The 22,530-nt window shown below is 41.6% G+C and overlaps 1 protein-coding gene across 3 annotated transcripts in view; it reads left to right on the top strand.

The window, feature by feature from the left end:
• RASGEF1C (RasGEF domain family member 1C) overlaps positions 1-22,530 on the top strand; it is a 79,680-nt gene that overhangs the window by 30,222 nt on the left and 26,928 nt on the right. For all 3 annotated transcript variants that reach the window (XM_083488192.1, XM_083488190.1, XM_083488191.1), the window contains exons 2-4: positions 11,369-11,550; positions 14,484-14,606; positions 18,095-18,232. In XM_083488192.1, coding sequence (XP_083344318.1) covers positions 11,371-11,550; positions 14,484-14,606; positions 18,095-18,232 — 441 coding nt within the window. In that variant the 5' untranslated portion in view covers positions 11,369-11,370. The remainder of the gene's footprint in view (positions 1-11,368; positions 11,551-14,483; positions 14,607-18,094; positions 18,233-22,530) is intronic.

Raw genomic sequence — 22,530 nt, 5'->3', positions numbered from 1 at the left:
TCAGTGGAACTAATGCATGATAAGACATTTCTGGTCTTTCAAGCTCTGGGGTTGTATTCAATGCTGAACCTACTCAGAATAGTCCCACTGAAATGAAGAAACATGGCTAATGTAAATTCATTAATCTCAGTAGATCAACTCTGAGCAGATGTTAGTTGGATGTAACCACTGGTTTTGGAGATGTTACTTTGCCTGCTCCCCATCCCCACCAAACTATGCCAGCACAGGGAAGTCTTAATTCCCACATCCACCCTGCTGTGGCTATCAAGACTGCCAGGAAGCACATTCACTCTGTGTTAAGATTCCAAGCAACATGTACTATTGTAAGGAGGTGACATTTTAAGACTGAGATTGCAATCCTATGCACACTTACCAGAGAGTAAGAAGCATGACATTCAATGAGGCTTGACTTATGAGTAAGCATGCATAGGATTGTGTTGCAATATATTTCCTAACCTCTTTCTTTCCTAGTCTTGATTAGCTGTTGATGAATTGATAATTGAACTTTAAATGTTAAATTAATTACTTGACTAGTCAGTGTTACTTAGAAAAAACCCACAAACAAGTCTGAGTGAAGAACTGTGGGAGGTGGGGGGGGGGGCGAGTACAGAGGGCAAGAAAACACATTAAATCCAGGCTTCCAGCAGTCAGGCTCCAGAACCTTATATCTTGTGCTTCCAGCAGTGCCGGATTTACGTATAAACTAAATCATGTATATAGCTTAGGGCCCCATTCACTTGCCCCCCCCCAAAAAAAAAAATTAAAGGGGGAAAAACTGGGTGTACATTTCCAAAATATAAGATGAAAAACAAAACCTACATACAGCAACAGTGTTTTGTGTTGTGTAGGCTCCTATGATGTAAGTCAGGGGTCGGCAAAGTTTTTGTGGCTTGGGCCAGTACTATTTTTGGCGCTCCTTCCAGTGCAGAAGAGGCGTACACAGCTTCCCATTGGCTGCAGGAGCTTCCTGCAGCCAATGAGAAGCTGGCCAGCGCTGCGGAAGGTGGTCCCCCACTTTGCCCAGTTTAGTGCAGCGCACGGCAGCTGACTGAGTGGGTGGTGGGGGTCCCCAAGCAGGCGGCAGGGGTCCATGGGCTGGTTAAACAACCCCCATGGGCTGCTTGTGGCCCATGGGCCTTGGGTTGCCAACCCCTGATTTAGGTAATGGGCCCTGCCTGCTATATAAAGGATGACCTCATCAGCCAATCATAGCATTCAGGAAGGGAAGAGACTAACCTGATCCCAAGCTGTAGTTTCACCCTAAGGCATCCTAGTTACATGGCTGCCTGAACAGGTGCAATTATATTGATCTCTCAAACAAGGCAATAATAGCAATTTAATTCAGCTCAGTATTATGTCCTTTTACAATGATCGCCTTTCATATGCCTTAATTCTGATGACTGGCAATATTTTAAGATCAAATAGTTTATCCACTTTGCCTCTTGTTAAACATCTTTCTCCCTTTTTTGCGCTGATGCTAACATAAAAAGGAAAGTTATATTAAAAATTTGGAGGGGTAAGATATTAAAGGCTCTGGAGAACTGTTGCCTGGGTAGAATTTTGATTGGTGATTAATTTAATTGGCCGGAAATCATTCTGTTTCTGATTTATATTCTGCTTGGGACTGTCTCTCAAGCTCATGCTAATCAGTAACTCATTTTTCCTATCAAACAAAATTTACAGACATGAGCATAAACAAAAGCATTCTGCCAGGAAGGTGACCTTGCTCTCTCACAAGCAGCATGTTAGTAATTGATTTTAATGTTACACTGTTGTTGATGCACTGGGCATCTTTCAGGGTTTAAAGATGGGTAGTGTTGTTGTTTAAAAAAAAATAGACAATTATTGAGAGTAGCTGGCAAATATTTTGTTTTGCTAAAACATTTCTGAAGAACAGGAGCAAGTATTATGAACATGCCCCATTTGTCCCTAAGATAAATGAATGCTATGCTGCTAGAATTCTTGTTGAGATGTATCTGTTACCCGTGAGGCAAGGTGAGGCGACCGCCTCAGGTAGCAGGATCCACAGGGGCAGAATCCACTCCCTCCTCAGGAGCCCCTGCATGCTATCTCTCTCAAAAAATAGGACACTCTTCTGGTCTGGGGAAGGTGGATTTGATTCTCCTTGATCTTCACTCACTTCTTCCCTGGTGGCAGGGGTGGGGGGACAGGTGCCATTTTGTGGTTCACCTCAGGTGTCAAAATGTCTTGGGGCAACCCAGAGTCAACTGCTGTTGGCTGCTCCTCCAGTCTTGATTGCCTTGTATCAGCCGGGCAGTGGCAGGGCTCTTCAATCCACAAAGGCTGGCAGACAGCAGTGGGTGAGTAGCTCATCTGAGCACAGCGAGCCAACAATCTCTCACCACTACAAACTGGAAAATCTCAGCAGCAGTAAATAAGGGCATGGTGCATGTGTGCTGTGTATATGGTGTAAATGTGATATGTATTTACATGGGAGAGAATATGGGTAGCAACGCCCAGTTTGGCTCACTGCCAGTGCCAGCATGTAGATGCCTGGCTGGCCAAGGGTGAAAGTGACCACCCCGTTGCATGTTTGTACTATCAGTTATTCCTTACAGTGATTCCCCTTTAAAGGGGACATCCTAATGCTGCTGGTCTCACTACAGTGGTACCTCGGGTTACAGACGCTTCAGGTTACAGACGCTTCAGGTTACAGATTCCGCTAACCCAGAAATAGTACCTCGGGTTAAGAATTTTGCTTCAGGATCAGAACAGAAATTGCACGGTGGTGGCGCGGCAGCAGCAGGAGGCCCCATTAGCTAAAGTGGTGCTTCAGGTTAAGAACAGTTTCAGGTTAAGAACGGACCTCCAGAACGAATTAAGTGCTTAACCCAAGGTACCACTGTAGTTGTATTGGTTGTTACTAAACACATAGCGGCTTCTTTCCTGCTTCTGAGCAATAAGCAGGCAAAAGTCTCAAAATTTATGCTTTATTGCCACTATGTGATTGTGACTCTAAAAAAAACATATTTTCTCCCTTTCTCACTCACCTTCCTATACTTCCTTGAATTAATACGTTGTGCAGTAAAATGTATTTGTTTCTTGTTCAAGCACCGCCAAGGTTTTTTCATTAATTGTGATGTATAGGATGATGCTTGTGCAATCTGACAACTTTTCAGGCTGTAAATTGAATGTTTTATGGCCTGTTGAAAATGTGAAAAGAAAGCAACAACTGCCATCGGCTTCAGTATTATGTACCTAATAATTTTCTAAACCTACTGGAAGGCAATTTATAACATCTCTGATGGTGACTTTGCCCTGGCTTATGATACAATCCCTTATGTGTCTACTCAGAGGTAAGCGCCACTGAGTTCAATGGGACTTAACACCAGATAATGTGAGTATAGGGTTTCAGCCTAGTTATTCTGCTTTCACAAAACACTTGTAAAAGTTTGTTGGTTTTTAAAGGTTTTTTTGAGTAACAAGAAAGTAAGAGATAAATCATAATTTTTAAAAAACCTTTTGGGATACCGTATATCCAGAGTTATGTACACAGAAGGCCTCTTGCACAATGGAACTGTTTAGCATCCTTGTTCCACACCACAGCCTTTTGTAGTCCCTGAAAATCCTTGCCTGGGTGTTTGTGGGACTTCATGAAAGGCCTAGGACATAACAGAGGGGTGCTGTATGACGGGATAATTCCTGAAAATCAGGCAGAGGCATCTAACGAGTGAGGCACCTGACAATATACTAAGAGATCTATAAATGTTACTGATTTGTTTTCTTTCATTTATATCCTGCCTTTCTTCCATCACAAGTTGTCTTCTATCCAAGCACACCTTTGCTTCAACAAGATGGCAGTTTTGTGTACCTTCACATAATACCCTAGGATACATTTATATTCCTTAATATGTGGAATATGGCCATTTATTATTCTTATTTCTCATTAGTAGAACAGGGAGGTTTGCAGCAGCCTTCTCACTCCCCACTTACCTGGCTGAGCCAACAGTGGTGCCAGACTAATTCTTCTTGTTCAGGACATAGATTATTTTCATACCAACACAGCTGGCTTTTCATCAGTGTTTGCACTGCTGATAATTTGACAACAACTAATGACTGTCTGCATCAGATATCTTAAATAGGCAACTTGTTAAAAAATAGTAGAACAGGCTTCATAGTCATGCTGTCCTAAACTGCGCTGCATATTGATGCACGAGACACCGATGACACAGTAGCTATATAAGTAAGCAGAAGCAGCTGTTTTGCTTTTAGCAATAATTCACTGAGGGTTTACAGTAATAAAACTTGTTTTATTGGGATGAAAGCAAAAAAGACTGTGTATCGGCAGCAAATGGTGAATCACAATTCACTGAAGGAAATACTAAGACATCCATTTAGCCAATCTTTTTACTATCTTACGCTCTGCTTGGCCGTAAACAGTAAGATGGTTCCACTGCCTAATGGTCTTGAGCCATGGAAGGATAACGAGGCTGCAATCCCACACACATAGCAGTAAGTCCCATTGAATTCAGTGGGCCTTGCTGCTGGGCAGGCCCAGACCGGGGCGGGGGCGGGCTATGGGCCACTTGGCCCAGGCCTCCGATTCCAAAGGGGGCCTCAGTCAGCATATTCACAATCACAGGGGATGCACTGTGGCGAACGCGGAGGCGCAAAGGCAGATACTCAGATATGCAGATACGGTTCAAGCCTTGAAATAAAATTATTTGTCAGCATAACTTTTGTGAAAATTATTTATATACTTACTTATTTATAAGACTTCAGTTATCCCCAGGGTAAAAAAAGGGGGGCACATTATCTACCTGGCCCAGGCCTCTGCCTGGCTCTGCAAGGCCCTGCTGCTGGGCCAATGCATAGGATTGCATTGTGAGAGTTACTCATGTAGTTTAGTATGTTGAACCTTCTGCTGATGTATCTCACCATCAACTGGGCAATGCATTGCAAAGTGTTTGTAAGCCATCTTGGCAAGTGCTGTAAAGCTTTTTGGATCCCAAAATTAAGGCTTCCTTACTAAGTATTTTCAGTGATAATTGGCTTTTCTGGGTGAACTTATCCTAAATGTTAGTTTACTACCCTGAAACAAGCATCAGCTCCAAGATGCCCAAGTTCTTCTCTCAAATATCAATTTGCATTTATTTATTTATTGCATTCAAAGCACCATCCAATTTACCAGATCCTCTGAATGGTTCATAAAATCCAAATACTTTAGAAAGCTAGTTCTACTCAGAATCGACCCATTGAAATGAATGGACATGACTAACTTAGCTCTGTTGGTGTCAACACCAATATTAGTTAGAACTAATATTGGGTACAATTCAATAAATTCAAAAATCACCATAAACCATCACAAAGCTGTACAAGATTAATAAAAACAATAACAAGCAGTACCAAAGGTGAAGCAGGATTGGTCTAGTTATTGCAATCATTATTAAAAGGCCTGGGGACACAGAAATATCTTCCCTTGGTGCTGAAAATATGCTTTTGTAGACACCAGATGAACCTTCATAGGGACAGCATTCCAGAATGGGGGCACAACTATCCACATCTCCTCATTAAGTGGGGAGACCTGGAGAAAGACCTCTGATTATTACAGTCTTATTTGCAGTGATTTCCATGCTGCCGTTGAACAAAGTAGGAGGGGATGGGCCTCTTAACTTCATGGTTTGCAAAGCGGGACCAAAGGTTTTCTCACAAATTATTACTTCAATTCCTGCAAGCAGGGTAAACAGAGCTGTGCCTACTCTGAGGCTGTTCACAATCATTCGAACAAGTCTCCTCCTATGCCAGGCTCCTTGCTTGAATGCCCATAACAACTGTAGATTCAGGAAAAGTTGGCTGTTAGAGAGGAAAAAAGCAGCCCTGAATGGTTCTCACAGATGAATCCTGACTTGTGATGATGGCACAGGGACTATGGTTAAAGTAGGACGATATCTAACAAAAGCCTCTTGGGTGACTGATCTTCTATTGCTTTTAAAAGAATCCTGCTCTTCTGGGGCTGAAGCACCTTTTTCCGTTTAAGCGGAAAGAGGCTCCTGTGAATCCATACTTCTTGTTGACACACGCTGCACAGAGCAGACTTGTAACACTAACCAAAAAAATGGCTCTCTGCCAAGTTATAAGTATGGATAGTCCAAAACTGCCTCTATATATTTCTAAGTTCTTCTTCACTGAGAATGTCACTCTCCTTCGCCCTGCAAACACACCTGCACTTTGCTTCCAGCCTAGATTGTCTTTCTCTGTCCCATGAGGCCAATTCTGACATAATCTCCCCAACATCCTGACGTCCTTAGAATTAGCGCCAGTGCTATTCTTCACCCAGCAGCTGTTGGATGTGGAGCTGCCCACCTGACTTGTTTAACTCAGTGGGTTTATTGTACTGATATTTCATTGGCAGCTGAGTCTTGGGTTCTTTCTGGGGAAGAGCATGTGCCCCAAAACAGTATAGTGATAGAATCCCTATATTTTTTCAGTTATTCGTTTAGATTGGGGATAGCAAACTTGGTATTGTCCAGATGTTGTACCTCAGCTGCCATCATTCCAAACAATCAGACATGCTAACTGGGACTGGTGGGAGTTGGAGTACAACATCTGGACGGTGTCGCATTGGCTATCCCCAGTTGATATATGCAAAGTATAACAAAACAATCCATAGCAGAGCTCAAGTCAAATGAATTATATTTATAATAGCCATAAGCCATTGAAGACAGCAAAGCTATGTTGTCATGTAAATGAAGATAACAAATGCAATGAATATGAAAAAAGGAAGAACTGAGAAAAATAAGAGAAGAAGATACGTGGCTCCTGATCCCTTTCCCCTATTGTAATACATAAAAGAAATAAAGAAAGAAAAAACTAAATCCTAGTCCTGCACAATGAGGAAAAAACAGGATTTTGCTTTTCAAATATATGCAGTATAATCTGTCCTTCCAGGCAACTCCTGTTTTTGTCTGTTTATTTCAGTAGGATAAAGTCTAACAGTATTGTATCTCATTATTAGAGAAATACACATCCCTCAAAGCAAAATGTTCACATCCACTGAATGAAAAGCAGTTCTTCTGTGGCTAACATGCCATGCCAGCCTTTCAACAACTATATTTACACGTGTGTTTTGAGCATTATCAGGATGAGCGTTGAATCTGGAACAGAAATACATGCTATCAAATCCCTGCTCATCTTTAAAAGCTTTGGAAAAATCACTGTTGCTAAAATCTATGTTGCATAGGGTTGGTATGGAGTTAAAATGGGATAATTATATATTACCTCAGTCAGGAGTGACTTCAGGAGCATGTTGCTTCCGCTTAGCTTTCAAAAGACATTTGAAGTAGTATAATGTGCAGGGACGCAGGAGGTGCTGTGGGTAAAACCTCAGCGCCTAGGGCTTGCCGATCGCATGGTCGGCGGTTTGAATCCCCGCAGCGGGGTGAGCTCCTGTTGTTCGGTCCCAGCTCTTGCCCACCTAGCAGTTCGAAAGCACTCTTAAGTGCAAGTAGATAAATAGGGACCGCTTTCTAGAGGGAAGGTAAACGGTGTTTCCATGTGCTGCACTGGTGCCGGCTCGCCAGAGCAGCTTCGTCACACTGGCCACGTGACCTGGAAGTGTCTCCGGACAGTGCTGGCCCCCGGCCTCTTAAGTGAGATGGGCGCACAACCCTAGAGTCGGACACGACTGGCCCGTACGGGCAGGGGTACCTTTACCTTTTAATGTGCATTTATTAACAATATCTGGGAAGTCTTTTGCTTAATTTCTGTTAGCTAATAAATCTGGGGTCGAAAGAGGGGATCTGTGGGGCATAAATTATGACACAGAATGCATTGGAGAAAGTGTGAGACATGTAACTGATACAGTTTTGCAACCTTTTTTTTTAAAAAAGCAAGCAAATACCAAAAAAACAAAAAACAAAAAACCACCCCTGGCTCTAGTAGTTATACATCTGTAAAATTCATTCCTCATTCTATATAGCTACATACTTTTATAGAGATTATTGCCATAGAAACAAAACAGTAATATGGTGGCAATATGCTGGCAATAAGTGGGATTTGGCCATCTTTCCAGATTTAATACAGTATGTACACTGCATTTAATATAATGTAGGATGAACAGCAATCATTTGAGGCTGGGAAGATTACTATCAATGCACTGCATACCCCCCTTTAAAACAAGAAACTTCTATAGCTTCTTTGCTTGCTAGAGTAACACAAATTCAATTACTGTTAATGAGCATGCTGTCCTTTCGAAATCAAGCCTTCTTGTTGTCTTGTTTGGTTTTTAATCAAGAGAAGGCCTTCCCCCCTCCTTTCTTTCAGTAGTTGGAGATCCATCACCGACAATATTATTACAGATTTTCTGGAAACAAATGTAGGAGTGAATCAGACCAAACTGCAGGGACTTTCTCATTGAAGGACGAGATAATGAAAATTCTATCAATGAAGCCTGAATAGGGTTCAGTGCCCTGACAACCTTGTCATTCAAAACCAAGTGAAGTAACATCTCTTTCCCACCACCACTTTTTGTTCATAGTTAAAACTAGTGAAGCATTATTCATATTACACCCCACCTTTCTTCCATCCAACATGGGATCCTAGTCAACACACATGTGGTTTCCAGGAAGTCTCCCATCCAGGTACTGAGCAGACTGTGACCTACTTGTCTTTAACAAGGTGGTGGTCTTATGTGCCTTCAGACTATACCCTGGCAGTGTTCCAAATCTAGAGGAACAACAGGGACAGTGCATTGTATTAAATGCTAATAATATGCCTCAGAATGGCTGCTCCATGTATTAATTTATCAGGAACGTAGGAAGCTGCCTTATTCTGCACCAGACCATTGGTCCATCTAACTTAGTGTTGCCGACATTGACTGGCAATGGCTCTCTGGGAGTTCACACAGTGTTTTCTCTCATACCTACCCTGAAATTTTAGGAAACTGAACCAGGGCTTTCTACATGCAGAGCAGATGCTCTACGAGTGAGCTATGGCCTTCCTTATTATTCTTAAGATATTTCTGGTGTCTCCAACTCCTCGAAAGATTCCATCAATGGAGTCTCCTAAAATTTTTACACATCACTTAGGAAGACAGGCGAACTAATACCAGTGTACTGGAAGAAGCAAAGATCACCAGTGTCGAAGCAATGATTCTTCAACATCAATTGTTGTGCGGATGCCTGATTATCGTTTTCCAAAGCAACTGCTCTATTCCAAATTTAAAAATGGAAAGTGTAATGCTGGTGGTCAACAAAAGAGGTTTAAAGACTGTCTCAAGGCAAATCTTTAAAAATGTAGTATAAACACCAACAATTGGGAAACACTTGCCTGTGAGCACTCCACTGGAGAACAGCCTTTACCAAGGGTGTCATAGACTTTGAAGGCACTCAAACACAGGACGCAAGGGAGAAACGTGCTAAAAGGGAGGCACGCTTGGCAAATCCACACCGTGATCAACTCTCGCCCGGAAACGAATGTCCCTACTGTGTGGATCCAGAATTGGCCTCCACAATCACTTACAGACTCATTGTTAAAACCGTGTTTATGGAAGACAATCTTACTCGGCTATGAGTGATCGCCAAAGAAGAAGAAGCATGAATAAAGTGGTAAGGAGTGCATAAAAGCAAGGTAGAAAAGAAAAGAATTTCTTCTGCACTTTTTAAGCCAAATACTTTCTCCAAGCCATTTTTCAGGATTTTTTGTTGTTGTGTGCGCTACTTTGATGTTCTTTGCTGTTGTGCTGCACGCTACAGGAACAAACAGTAGGACTGCATAGAGTAGCCCCACGTCAGATGTCTGCAAATACAGTGTGAACATCCGGAGCAAGGGGACCTTTGCACATAGAGTTGTATTCATTAAGGTTTCCCTATTATCTGCAATCCTGGTCATTCAGAGTTGGAGGTCCCAGCAAAGGCTTTATGCACACAACTATTTGCTATAGCCATTAACACTGGGTGCACAGAAGTCAGCAGTTAACAGCAGGGCCATCGCTGATTGGTGCAGCCCCACTCCTTATTCCTGGATAATTCAACATGAGAATAGAGAGGAACCAGAATATAGATATATATCTGCTTGATGTTTTCTATTCCTTTTGAACAATGATTAATGTTTGCACGATGAAGGGGTCCAGTAGATGGTCCCAAACAAAGTGTGATCTGCCTCATGACCACAGAGTGAACTTCAGTGGACTGGTTACATCAAGAGATATCGCCCAGAGCAATTTTCTGGGCCTCAGCAAGGCAGGCAGACTGCTACTGATGGCGTAGCTGGCGTAGGAACAGGGCCAGGGATGGATCCCAAATAGCTTTGGCAGAAGAAGGCTTCCTTGCCATTTAAGAGGCTAAGTAAGTGCTATAACTGCCCTGCCATTGCTGAAACCATCTGGTTTAGCAAGGATTTATCCTCTCTTCTCCCACCCATGGGAGGCCCAGCGAGATATCTGTGGGACATTTTAAAAGCATTTTCACACTTATATCCTGCTGCCACAGCCAGATTGCTGCTACCTTCGTAATCCATAGAAAGCCCCTGTGTTTATCATTATCATCATCATCATCACTTGGCACCTTATTATCTTTGCCTTGTTTACCCTCAGCAGGGAGCACTGTGTGAGACAAGTTATTTCTGGCAGAAGGAAAACTAAGAATGAGAGAGAGAACAGTAATACATATCCACCCTGTGGAATGTGAACCTAGGCACAATGCTGGGGCACACACTCTTAATTTCTTTTCCCTCAAATAAGAGTTGATTCCTTAACGTTTTAGTTTAAGCAGGCATAGACATTGAGTTGTTTGAGTTATCAAGATGTGCTGTCTGCAGAATGTTAACTACTGAATTCAGGTGTTTGAAACTTGACAGGTTTAATAGGAATATATACAGCTGCCTGACAGGGCTCTTACAGGCTTTCACCTAAGCTACAGGCAGGGAACCTGTGGCGCTCTAACTTCTACTGGGCTCCAGCTTCCACGAGCCTCAGTCAGCGTGGTCAACTGTAAGGGATGATGGGACTTGGAATCCAACATCTGAAAGGCCACAATTTTCCCATCCCTGACCTAGATTAAGGGCAAAAAATGAAGGGAGAGTCTTCAGGCAGTACACAATTAATTAATTGTTCCTGAAAATGGCCATCAGAGTGTCATGTGTCACTCAACATCTTCAGGGTCAGATGTGGGATGGCAGGCTCTGGAGGAAGATGAAGAGGCAGATAAGGAAGAATGGGGAGGGGCTGGGCCCTGTCAGATGGTAATGTTGGAACAGGAGTCCCAGCTCTTCTTCCAAACACCTGAGAGATTTTGCAAACCTAAACCTTTCCTTTTAGTTATTCACTGTTAGGCAACATTTCAGTTTATGGTCATAGCTCTAGTTGAACTTCTCTGCTGACTTTAAGATCTTGCTCTGCCTTCTGTTACAGGGATGCCCCAAACACTGAGCTCTACCAGCATGTTTACTCCTTGTGGCTTCAGCCCTCATCATCTACATCCACCCAAAGAAGGTGATGAAGGAGGACTGATCTTTCAAGATGGAAACCTCACCTCAGCATCTCTTGACGCTTTAATCCAGCATCTTATACCTACAGCTGACTACTACCCTGAGGTAAGTCGTATGTTAATGTAAGCTGCCACATCACTTTCATGAACTGGATCATTGGGAGGGATTCTTGCTATGTCCATCATACTGTCAGGGCATGCATTTCAGCTTGCCAGACAGAATGTCCCCCCTCCCTTTTCACTTACTGTTCTGGGAGTTCTCTCAACAACCCCCAGAGCCATTTTTTTGGGGGGGGGAGGAGAGAGAGGAAAGCCCCATTGCACAAGTGGTGGTCTTTGTGCAGGGCTTCCACTGATGGGACTCATCCATTTCAAATCCCAGTTCAAGCGCTAGCTACCACTTAAAGTCCTAAATCATTTAGGACTAAGGTACCAATGGAACAACATCTCCCATATGAGTCTTCATTCACGTTTCAGTCATTGTGGGAGATTTATCTGAATCCCACTGTTGTTGGAGGTTTGGTTGAGGGCTTTCAACATAGTAGGAGGTCTGCTTGGTTTATGGGGCATTAAAACACTATTTTGTTTGAATGAGCTTAAGGTCTTGAGCATACTGAATGTGATCTCCCATACTGTTTTACTGGATCGCTGCAAGTTTTATCAATAGTGTTCTATACTATGTGAGTTGTAACCCACCTTGGGTATTGCTGTATTCAGTGGAATGATAGGGAATAAATATTTATGATTATGTGATTCTTGTAGAGCTCTTTCACACTGAAGTAGCATGGTTGCCCAAGTGGAAGGGAAATTTGTATCATGACAAGAATTGTAAATGTTTGATGAAATGTAGGATACACTGCAAGATAAATTGTTCTGTGTAACCCTTTGATTTAACCTGAAGTTTCTATTATTCTTCCTAGACTTCATCCAAATCACTGGGGCAAAGTCAAGGGGAGGAAGGGATGTTAAACAAATATCATATACTAAGAATAGCCTAACCAACTGGATCAGGGGACATGTTCTTATTATTGCGAATTCTAGTTTGCTAAATGCTGCTTTCAATTGCACTCACAGTTAAAAGATCTTAAGTTCCATTTAGTTCAATTACTTCTAAACATGTATAACTTAGGGCTCAATTGCAGTCACTGTTAACTTGGCTTTTGTTGTTACATCTAGAGCTAAAAGTACTTCATTAGTGAGAATCTATAGCCTAACAACTTTTGATTGAAAACAATGGTCATTTACATGAAAGGAAATGAGCACTCAAGATTGCAGCCTTAGCCCATGAAAAGAGTGGCTATTTTTTTTTAAAAAAAAAAAAAAACTCCACTGTGCTGGAGATGAATACTCTACCAAGGCTAATGCTTCAAAGTCAATAATTGCAAAGTTCAGCAAATTCTGACATTTTTAGCAACACACACATGAACATGATACATATCTATCTTATATTCACAGTTTCATATATTCATAGATTAATTTTGTCCTGTGAAGCATGAAAAAATTGGAAACTAAAAGTATAACAAAATTATCTAATTTCTTTGCCTGTTTGTTTTTTTGGTTGTGAAGCAGATGTTTAATCTTAACGTTGTGGGTTTTTTCTTCATGTAACACTGCAGGACTATACAATACCTTATGCATTTTGCATAGGTGCTGTTTAATAGCTGCAACAATATTGGTTTTTATCCTCAACCATGTGTCTCAAAAAATGTGGTTAACAGTTTTGATCTACTAATTACTTGAAATTAAATCATATTGCGTTCAATATAACGCAATCCCAAGTAAGTGTGTAAGATTTCCAGCATTCTGCTTTCAGCCTGCTGGATATCATTAGGGAAAGGATCAATGGCTATATGAGGGGTAGGCAACCTAAGGCCCAGGGGCTGGATGCGGCCCAATCTCCTTCTCAATCCGGCCTGGGGACCATCCGGGAATCAGCATGTTTTTACATAAGTAGAATGTGTCCTTTTATTTAAAATACATCTCTGGGTTATTTGTGGAGCATAGGAATTTGTTCATCCCCCCCCCAAAAAATATAGTCCAGCCCACCACATGGTTTGAGGGACGGTGGACTGGCCCATGGCTGAAAAAGGTTGCTGACCCCTGGGCTATATGCTACATCCATGGTTGGAGGCAGTAAGCCTCTGAATACCAGTTGCTGGGAATCACAGGTGGGATGAGTGCTTCTTTCAGGCTTCCCATAGGCATCTGATTGGCTACTGTGAGAACAGCATGCTGGACTAAGTGGGCCTTTGGTCTGATCCAGCAGGTCTCATCTTGTTCTTACAATCTAAAATACATACATTTGGGCTGTGATCTTATACATAAATTGCAGGGAGTTGGGCTAGATGATCCTCAGGGTGCCTTCCAACTCTGATTCTATCTATCTAAGCTGATGGACACAAGACAAGATTGGAAAATGCAATTCTATACACATGCAGTACTATACATACATCTGTTGTAATCGTAATCATTATTTTAAAAATGGCACTAAAATGTTGGTGGATTTTCATGATAGCTTTTTTAAAAGTGCAAACTGAGATGTGGAAATATGGAGTGTGACTTTTACTGTTGGGAAAAACGAGAAACTGAGAGAAACCAAAACTGACAGTCATCCATCACTAGGCTGTAAGTACAGCTGGAACATAATAGACATTTGTAAAAGTTTGCATGGTGGTGAACGGATGTATTTTACCCCATCTCTCATTGTAATAAAACCTGTGGGTTATCCAATCAAATGAATGGTGATTGATTCAGAACAAACAAAAGGAAGTAGTTTTTCTCCATTCACATAGTTAATCTGTGGGATTTCTTTCCAGCAGGTAGATGACTTTACAGGGGGATCAGACAATTCAATGACGATAAAGTTTTAGTGGCTACCAGTCATTATATTACAGCTGTTTATCTTGTACACGAGTAAGGCTCTGTCTTCTTTTCAATATATGTAATCTCTCCTCCTTGCAAAGTCTTGCTGTGGGTTCCCTTTGAGAAATCATCGCTCATATTTATTTGCAGATAAGTTTGCCTCTTTCCCTTTTCCAGAAGGCCTATATCTTTACATTCCTACTGAGCTCAAGACTCTTCATTGAGCCTCATGAACTTCTGTCCCGAGTTTGTCACAAGTGCATCGAGCAGCAGCAGCTGGATGACCCAGTGCTGGATAAGGTTAGTACTACCAATGGCGGGTGGGTGGGACTGCCTTTGCAAAGAGCTGCCAGTGCTAGATCAAACTAAAGAAATCCCCTGGCTTTATTCTCTTTTGAATCTTTTCATTCCTTGCTGCCTGTGTGCATTCACTCCCATGGGGTTTTTTGTTGATGCTGAGTGCCTAGCATGGTTGCATTCTAACATAACATCAGTGCCTCTGAGCAAAGCTGCAGGCACTGGGTGTAGCAAACGCTTCAAATCCCCTTCTATCTTCCTCTTGCAGCCTGTCTCAAGTCTTCCCAGGTGGTTTCCCTTTCCTTTCTTAAAGGTTTCGCTGAAGCCTTCAGGGTTCCAGGAGGAATAATTTAAGCTGTGCACTGTCAAGAGCAGGTGTCACTACAACGCCATATATCTCAGTTTTGCCTAATGCATCGTCCCTTAGCCCTAGGCATAGTTTGCAATCGTTCCAGGCTTACCTGTCACTGGCAACTCCCCATAGCAGAATTGCAATTGCCCATTAACTTTGCAGTGAATGCCTGCATGACAAAACATTAATATATTTGTACTACACATCAACAACAAAAACAAAATTGTTCTGTTGTTAGGTAATGATTCCCTAACAGAATGCAGAAAGGTAATGTTTCTATTTGTAGTAAAGTCTCTTCATAAATACAATGGTCTTGCTTGCTCAATCTGTTGAACCTTGGAATTGTAGGACACACTTGCAGGATGTATTATTACTAGAGCAGTCGAGTACAACATTTTCCTGTTGCCTAGAATAGACACACACACGAATGTGGCTCCAGACAGGGAGGACTTCCTGTCATACCTGCTCTGGAGCTTCCTCCCCCTATTGTGACCAGGTAGATGGGTGTTGACCATGCAACCATCTCTCTCTTGGACTCTTACTCTCTTACCCTTGGACTCTCACACTCCTGGCTTTTAGCCAGTGCTTGGCTCAACCTTCACATGGATGGAGCCCACAAGCAGAAAGTCTGAGATGTAGCTCAGACTTCTTTTCACTCCAACCACTAGATAAAGCCTGTCTTCAAATTACTGCTGTGAACTGAATGTGAGTAAAACGTTATTCTTACTTTTAAAAAAGACTGTGTTGTGTTACTACCTTTTTTAAAAAAGGAAAGTAAAGGGGAAACCTGCTAGGAACAATCCAAACTAGACAAGCCAGAATGGATTGCTTAATTTAAGGATTCTAACGAATCATCAACTTGTTTCCAATAAGTTGCAAGGGGAATGTGCTCTGCTGTTTACTCACTAGTGTGAGTGAGGAGGGTTAATATCAAAACAATATTTCCTCTCCTAACTTCCTTAACATTCCCACAACGCTATGGTTTTCAGCAATGTCTACGCTTCCTGCTCTCTCAGGGTTTTGCTTGCGACAGTTCTAACCTGTATAGAGTACTGGCACCTACTCCCCCCCCCCCCTTCCCCTGGCACCAATTTTGTACTGACACTCATGGCTCTTTCATCAGTATATGAAAAGCAATACTCCCCCCACTGCATTATGTAGGTCACAGCATGGACATCCCAAATTATTTCTCTTTGCATCATGCCTTTCTGCAAGTGCCATTTTTGAAAATGCTTCTACAAACACAACTTGGAAACTGGGTTAGTTTAGTTCCCAGAATAGTTCCCATCCTCAACTGTCAAAACTTTTGTTAGAATGTCAGCAGTGCATGAATAGCAGAACTGTATTGTGCTTTTGCTTCTTCAAAGCTGAGTCTGGTGGCAGGGAAAAGATTATAATACATCCCCCATCTGGCTATTCTGTCACTGAAAATAAAAAAAACCCTGGTGTTAAGAGTGATAGTTTGTGGTGTGAACTTGGCCTTTAAAGCTTATAAAAATAGCCCATGTTTAGCCTCAGTAAGGTACTAATTCACCCAGAAATATTCAGACTGCTGACTTATCTCATGTGATCCAACAAGAAGATTCTCAAGGTAAATCTTTATTTCCTGGCTGTTTATCCAGAAGAGGAAGACTCATAATGCAGTCCTAACCATGTTTACTCAGAAGTAAGTCCTACTGAATTCTGTGGTGCTTACTCCCAAGTAAGCAGGATTTGGATTGCAGCCTCAGGCAGTCTTAGTATACAGTCACAGACCTGCTTAACAGCCTCAGTCAGCTATTTTGCTATTTTCAGAAGCCCTCATTAGGAAGACTTTTTACTAGTATGTACTAGCTCAGGGACTGGGAATCTGTGACCCTACAGATGGTGTGTTGGACTCCAGTTTCCATCAATGCCAACCAGCAAGGTGGTGAGGGAAGATGAGAGTTGTGGTTCAACAGAATCAGGACTTCCTCATCCCTGTAGCATCCCTCGTCCTGGTACTCTAGCTCCTCAACAAGCCCTGAGCTTCCATATTTAGAGAGAGAATGGACAAGTAGCCAGGTGTCTCTTTAACACAGGGCTAACATTGGGAGGGGAGGCAGCATGAAATGCTTTCTCAGTGCTTCTCTTCCCTAAACCACATATCTGTCTTCAGCCGTGGGTAATAGTGGTCCTAAATGGACAATGGTGTAATGATATAGGGGCAGAGGAAAAGTCACAGGGGAAGGGGATAAAGAATCCCCTGCCAGCCTCCCTGCTCTACCACGCACAACAACGCTCATTAAATTTCATAGGCCACCTATATTATGTTCACTGATAGTAAGAATGTGCATTTGCCTTGAGACCTGTTTTGGTCACATGCTAAAATGGGCACTTTGATGAATTTGGTTGAAAAAGCAGGAAGCTTCAAGGCACACAATATAATTTTGTTTGATTAGAGGGTGCCTTCCGTCCAGAGGCTAAAACAAGGAAGTTCTCTCTTCTCATTCAAGGTTTCCATTGATGTAATGAATATGTGTGCTGTTTGAAAATAGGCTTCTTAGATTGCTCCTAAAACATTTAGGATCATCTGGCATATTGTACTATAATGCAGAAGATCTGACCCCAAGTATCTTAGAGGCAGAGAGCAAGAAAAGCCAAAGCGGTTTCCTTTGGCAAATACTTGTTAGGTTCATAAAGAAACATTTAAGAATAGGTTATAGCTGTACATAACAGAGAAGTGGATAGCCAAATATTGAGGACATCCAAAGTAGAGATACTTGTGGAATTCTATCATTGCAAATTCCAGTGTGAACCAACACACACGCACACGCACACCAGACTAAAGTACATTTTATTTCTGTGCTTGGCTGGAAAAAGTAAAAAGTAAAAGAAAAAACCAATTATTTAAAAATGCATATTTTGAGATAGAATAAGTGTTTAAAAGCCATAGGGCAGAAAAGGCTTAGAAGTGAACACATGCAAAAGTGCTGCAGACTAGAAACAGGCTTCCATCCCTAATCCAAGGCCACCTATGAAACTAATTTAAATCACTCTATAGGCATGTTGGTGTTCTACAAGTACCACCACTCTGGAATCAGCATTAGGTTAAAGCCACCAGATCTTTTTGCTGAGAGTTCTTAAATTTGCATCCATCTTTTTTTATTTCTAATTTCAGGCACGAATCAGAAAATTTGGGCCCAAAATACTGCAGTTATTGACGGAATGGACAGAAACATTTCCATATGATTTTCAGGACGAAAAGATGATTGGCTGCTTAAAAGACATTATCCACAGGATAGCTCCATGTGATGAGGTGAGGATAGAAGCAATTTAGAGATATACTGAGAAGGTGCATAATCAACAATTGTTCAGTCAACTGTTTGTTATTAAAAATTACTTTCACTATGGAAGAGACTGGGGCGGGGCGGAATTCCTAGTCAAATTTCAAATGACATTTTCTGAAAATGTGAGTATCAATAGAAACAAATACATAATATTGTTTAATTATTTCTGAGCTAAGATGTAAAAAGCTAGTTGCACGGTCAACTAAAAAGTTCACCCAGGTGACCCAATTTATTTGTTGACTAATTTTAAAAAATGGAAATAGAAATTTCATTTTAAAAAAGTTTATGGAATGTAGGCTGGATCCAGATCTTAGAGTAGACTCACTGAAATATAAGGAACTTAAGTGGCATCCCTAACATAAGGTGGAGGATCTATTTCAGCTTTCACCAACACAGTGTCTTCCAGGTGTTTTGGGCAGCTGAACTAACTGGGGCTGATGGGAATATGAAGAGCGCCAAGATCAGCAAAGACTGTTTTAGTCTAAACATGGCTAAGGATCCTAACTTACATAGTCATAAATCCAATTGAATGCCATCCAATTTATATTTGAGTAGACATTAGAATTACACTAGGCAATTCTCTTTTTGGGTTTTATTTTGTATCTTCACACATTGTCCTTTTTTCTTCTTCCTTTTACCCTTCTTTATCCTCTGACATTCTGCTTAGCAAAACCAGACCTAATTGCTGAGCTAACTAATATGGCAGTATGAGATATTGCAGAATGGGAGATATTGGAACAAGCAAACAGAAAGAGAGTACCTAATTCAGATTGACTAATATCCTGATGTTTTACATGAAAGATTGCAAAACCAACGGTCCCAAACATTAGCTCATTTTGTGGCCTATTGACTTTTTAGGATATAAACAGTTAAAGGAACCAAGAAGCTGTCAGTGGAGGCTTGAATCATTTTAGATTCCTCCTAATTAGCCAGCTAACAAACAGTGAATATTGAGTTGTGTAGCTTTCAAAGGAGGAGCTTTAAGTTATGCACAATATAAATAACAAAGTAGACATCGGGGAGCTGTGTTCAGATGGGGCTCTTAATGACTAAGGTCATAGCCAGCAACCAAAGAGCTACTTTAGCCATGCTCAAAATCTTCAACATACCCAGTTCAATGTTCATTGAACATTGCCTGGTAGCTAGTGAAGCCACCATAGAAAAGGGAAATGGAGACATTGGTATGAAGAAAGCCTTAATAAGGTATGAATAATTTCTATGGGGCATTATCCAACCAAGTGCTTCCTCTAGGGAAAGGATTTCCAGTTCAACTTAACTTCTCCCCCTTCTCTCCTCACTTGCCTTCTGCCAGTGGCATACAAAGTGGGGGGTGTAGGGGGCAGATTGCCTTGGGTGCCACTCGGGGGGGGGGTTGACAAGTTGGCCCCTGCCTCCTCCCATCTGTAGAGTGGCCAAGGGCGCGCACAGTCAGTATGGGTGCCGCTCGCATGGTGTCCGTACGGGCTGCCTTTCGCATGGCGACCATATGGGCTGCTGCGCGTGTGCACTCTGTATGGGATGCCGCACATGCACAGTCTGTATGGGTTGCTGCTCGTGCGGCAGCCCATACAGATGCCGGTATGGACTGTGCACGCGAGTCAATAGATGCAGAATCAATAGATGCAAGTTGCTGCATCAAAGGTCTTATTGGCCTTTTGGTTGATCTCCAGGCAGTTCACATAGCTAGAGTGTGCTTGTATCTATGAGGCTGGGCTTCTTAGATAAATAGCTTCCTCCTGGGTGCTTTCTACCCCCCCCCTTTTTTTTTTGTCCAGATGGCCATAGCTGCCAATTGTTAAGCAGTTTTTATCTGGCAATCTGAATGAAGAAAGGATGCAAAAATAATTATGATAATTATGAGAGTTCAAAGTGAACAAAATATCCACGCTGCTGAAAACATATCAGCCCTATATGGGAAATGGAGACGTTGACTTTGAGCCTGTTGACATTCAGGGTCTTCTTTCAATTGGAGGAGCAGCCTGGACTGTGCCAGAGTTCTTCATAAACAAATCTATACTAGTTGGCTGTGGTGGGTGGAGAGCTGGGGAAAAAACCTTAATGCCAGTCTCCCTGAGCAAAACTAGCAATTAATTAAAGGAATAAGTCACAAGGTCCTATTTATGCAGCTATCTTTTGAAAGGGAAGCATGAAAGAGAAACTTTCATGGCGGGGTCTGTACTTGTTTGAAGGGAAAAGGGCAGATCAAATCAAAAGTGCAAAAGAATCCTAGGATTATGGAACACATTTTATCTGTTACTGAAATGAGATTGGGATGATTCCTTGCAGCAATATTTTCCTGCTCTTTATCCAGCCTGGTTTCTGGAGGCTTCTTGCAGTGCTTAGAAAGGTATGCATACTGAGAAGCGGTTTCTTTTGCCAAGAGTTACAATTTGCATTTTGAAAGAGAAAGCTTAATTAAAATCTGAATTTCTAAGCCACCTGCTGGGGCTTGCCATCTTCCTTAAATGTGTTTCTGCTTGAGAATGAAATGTTTTTCTTGAATATTAAACAAAAGTACTCTTTGGTTCCCAAACTGGATATTTAAAGAGAAATAGGATTTTTCATATAGATACCTAGCAGCAGAAATTTTTACAAAGTTCCAAATTAAACTGCACAGTCATTGGCATGTTAAGAGTTTTTAAAAAGAGGTTATTTCTATTATAAAAAAGATATTCAGGAATACATTGTGTTTGTTAAATATTTTCTTAGCCACAGTGCTCAGGGCAGTTGTTTGTTTACAACTTATGTATGTCACCCAATAAATGAATATCCTCTGGGATATGAACCATAAATTTACAATGCATGAGTAAAAACCTAAAAACAAGCAAACAAATAATTAATTCTGAAGAATAATAATAATAAATGCCAAACTAAATAAACACAATAAAAATAGAAGTGATTAAACTACCACTAGCAAATAATATAAAACAGCATTCAAAAGCACTAAATGGTTAATTTAAAATATTTGGAAAATAAAAGGTCTGTAGTTGCCTAGTGAGTCTCTCTGCAGAGGGGCACTAGGCACACAAGAGCCTCTCCCCCTCTCTAGTAGCCACCTATTGCACCTTGTTTGGCAAGGCTATTGGAATTTTAAAAAATTAAGATTTATTTTTGTGCAAAGAGTCATTGTACACCTTCAGGATTATACTTTTGTTCCTGCTTGCTTATGGTAGATGTTACATAGATGTTTCCCTTTGCTGACAGCAGGATCAAATCCTCAATAAAGAATTTAAAACTTACATTACAAAACGATTAAAGCACTAAAAGCAGCAGTAAGAAAACAACAATAAGCAGCAGTAAAAAAAAATTACTTCAAATACAGAGACTTTAAAAACCAATACAATAAAGCAATCCTCTATGGACCAAACACCTTCTTTAAAAGGACAGTTTTATACTATATTCCAGAAGGCCATGAAACAGGGGCAAGACTTCTTCATTGTATTTCCACGTGGACAAGCTACTGAGGTCTGACAGCTGCCAGCTCAGTTGCCTCTTCCGAAAGCAGTGATGTGTTATCTGTGCCACTCTTTTTTAGTCATCCAGAACATCAGCAACGCATAGCTGATTGATGTGTGCGCCAGTATCCTTCCAGTTGCCCTGAGTGATATGTGACTAGATGACATAATCCGTGGACTTTGCGGTGTGTCTCTGACCTGCCTCGCTTGCTGTGTTGATCCAGCTGTCAACTTCCTCACTGCAGACTTCCCTTCTTTGCAGCGCTTGTATGTCCAGATTAGCAGTAGGCTCAAATCATAGCTGTCTGAGGCAGAGATTGAGAAGAGAGTTTTCTCATAAGCAGTTTCCTCTCAGACTGTCAAACCTTGTTAAATGCCCTTCAGGATTTATGGGCAATGCAGAGGATTGTAAATGCTTATATATATTAGCCAGGCTTTTATTAAATAAACACATTCTTCCTCAAGAGAATCCCGCCCATAATTCTTTTTATAAGAAGGATGGGGAACCTGAGTTCCAGGGGGCTAAATTCAGGCATTCAGGCCTCCCTGTCTGGCAGTGTGCCCAGACGACATGTCTCACTGGCCCTGATTCACACCCCAGTTTAAACCAGGGCAGTTCCCTTTGAGAGATTGGTAGCTGCATATGACAGCAACCTTTTTGAGTCCATGGGCACATTTGAAATTCTGAAAAATTTCTGATGCTGTGGGCACCAGTCACAAAATGGCTGCCATGGTGGTTTGGCAGCACACAAAATGACTGTTGCGGAAGGTGTGGCACAGCACAAAATGCTGCCACATTGAAAAGTTTTAAA

Source organism: Podarcis liolepis, assembly GCF_965112155.1.
Source record: "Podarcis liolepis genome assembly, chromosome: 2".
Classification (NCBI taxonomy): domain Eukaryota; kingdom Metazoa; phylum Chordata; class Lepidosauria; order Squamata; family Lacertidae; genus Podarcis; species Podarcis liolepis.
The sequence above is the reverse complement of the archived record's forward strand: the minus strand, read 5'-3'. Positions and strand labels throughout refer to the sequence as shown.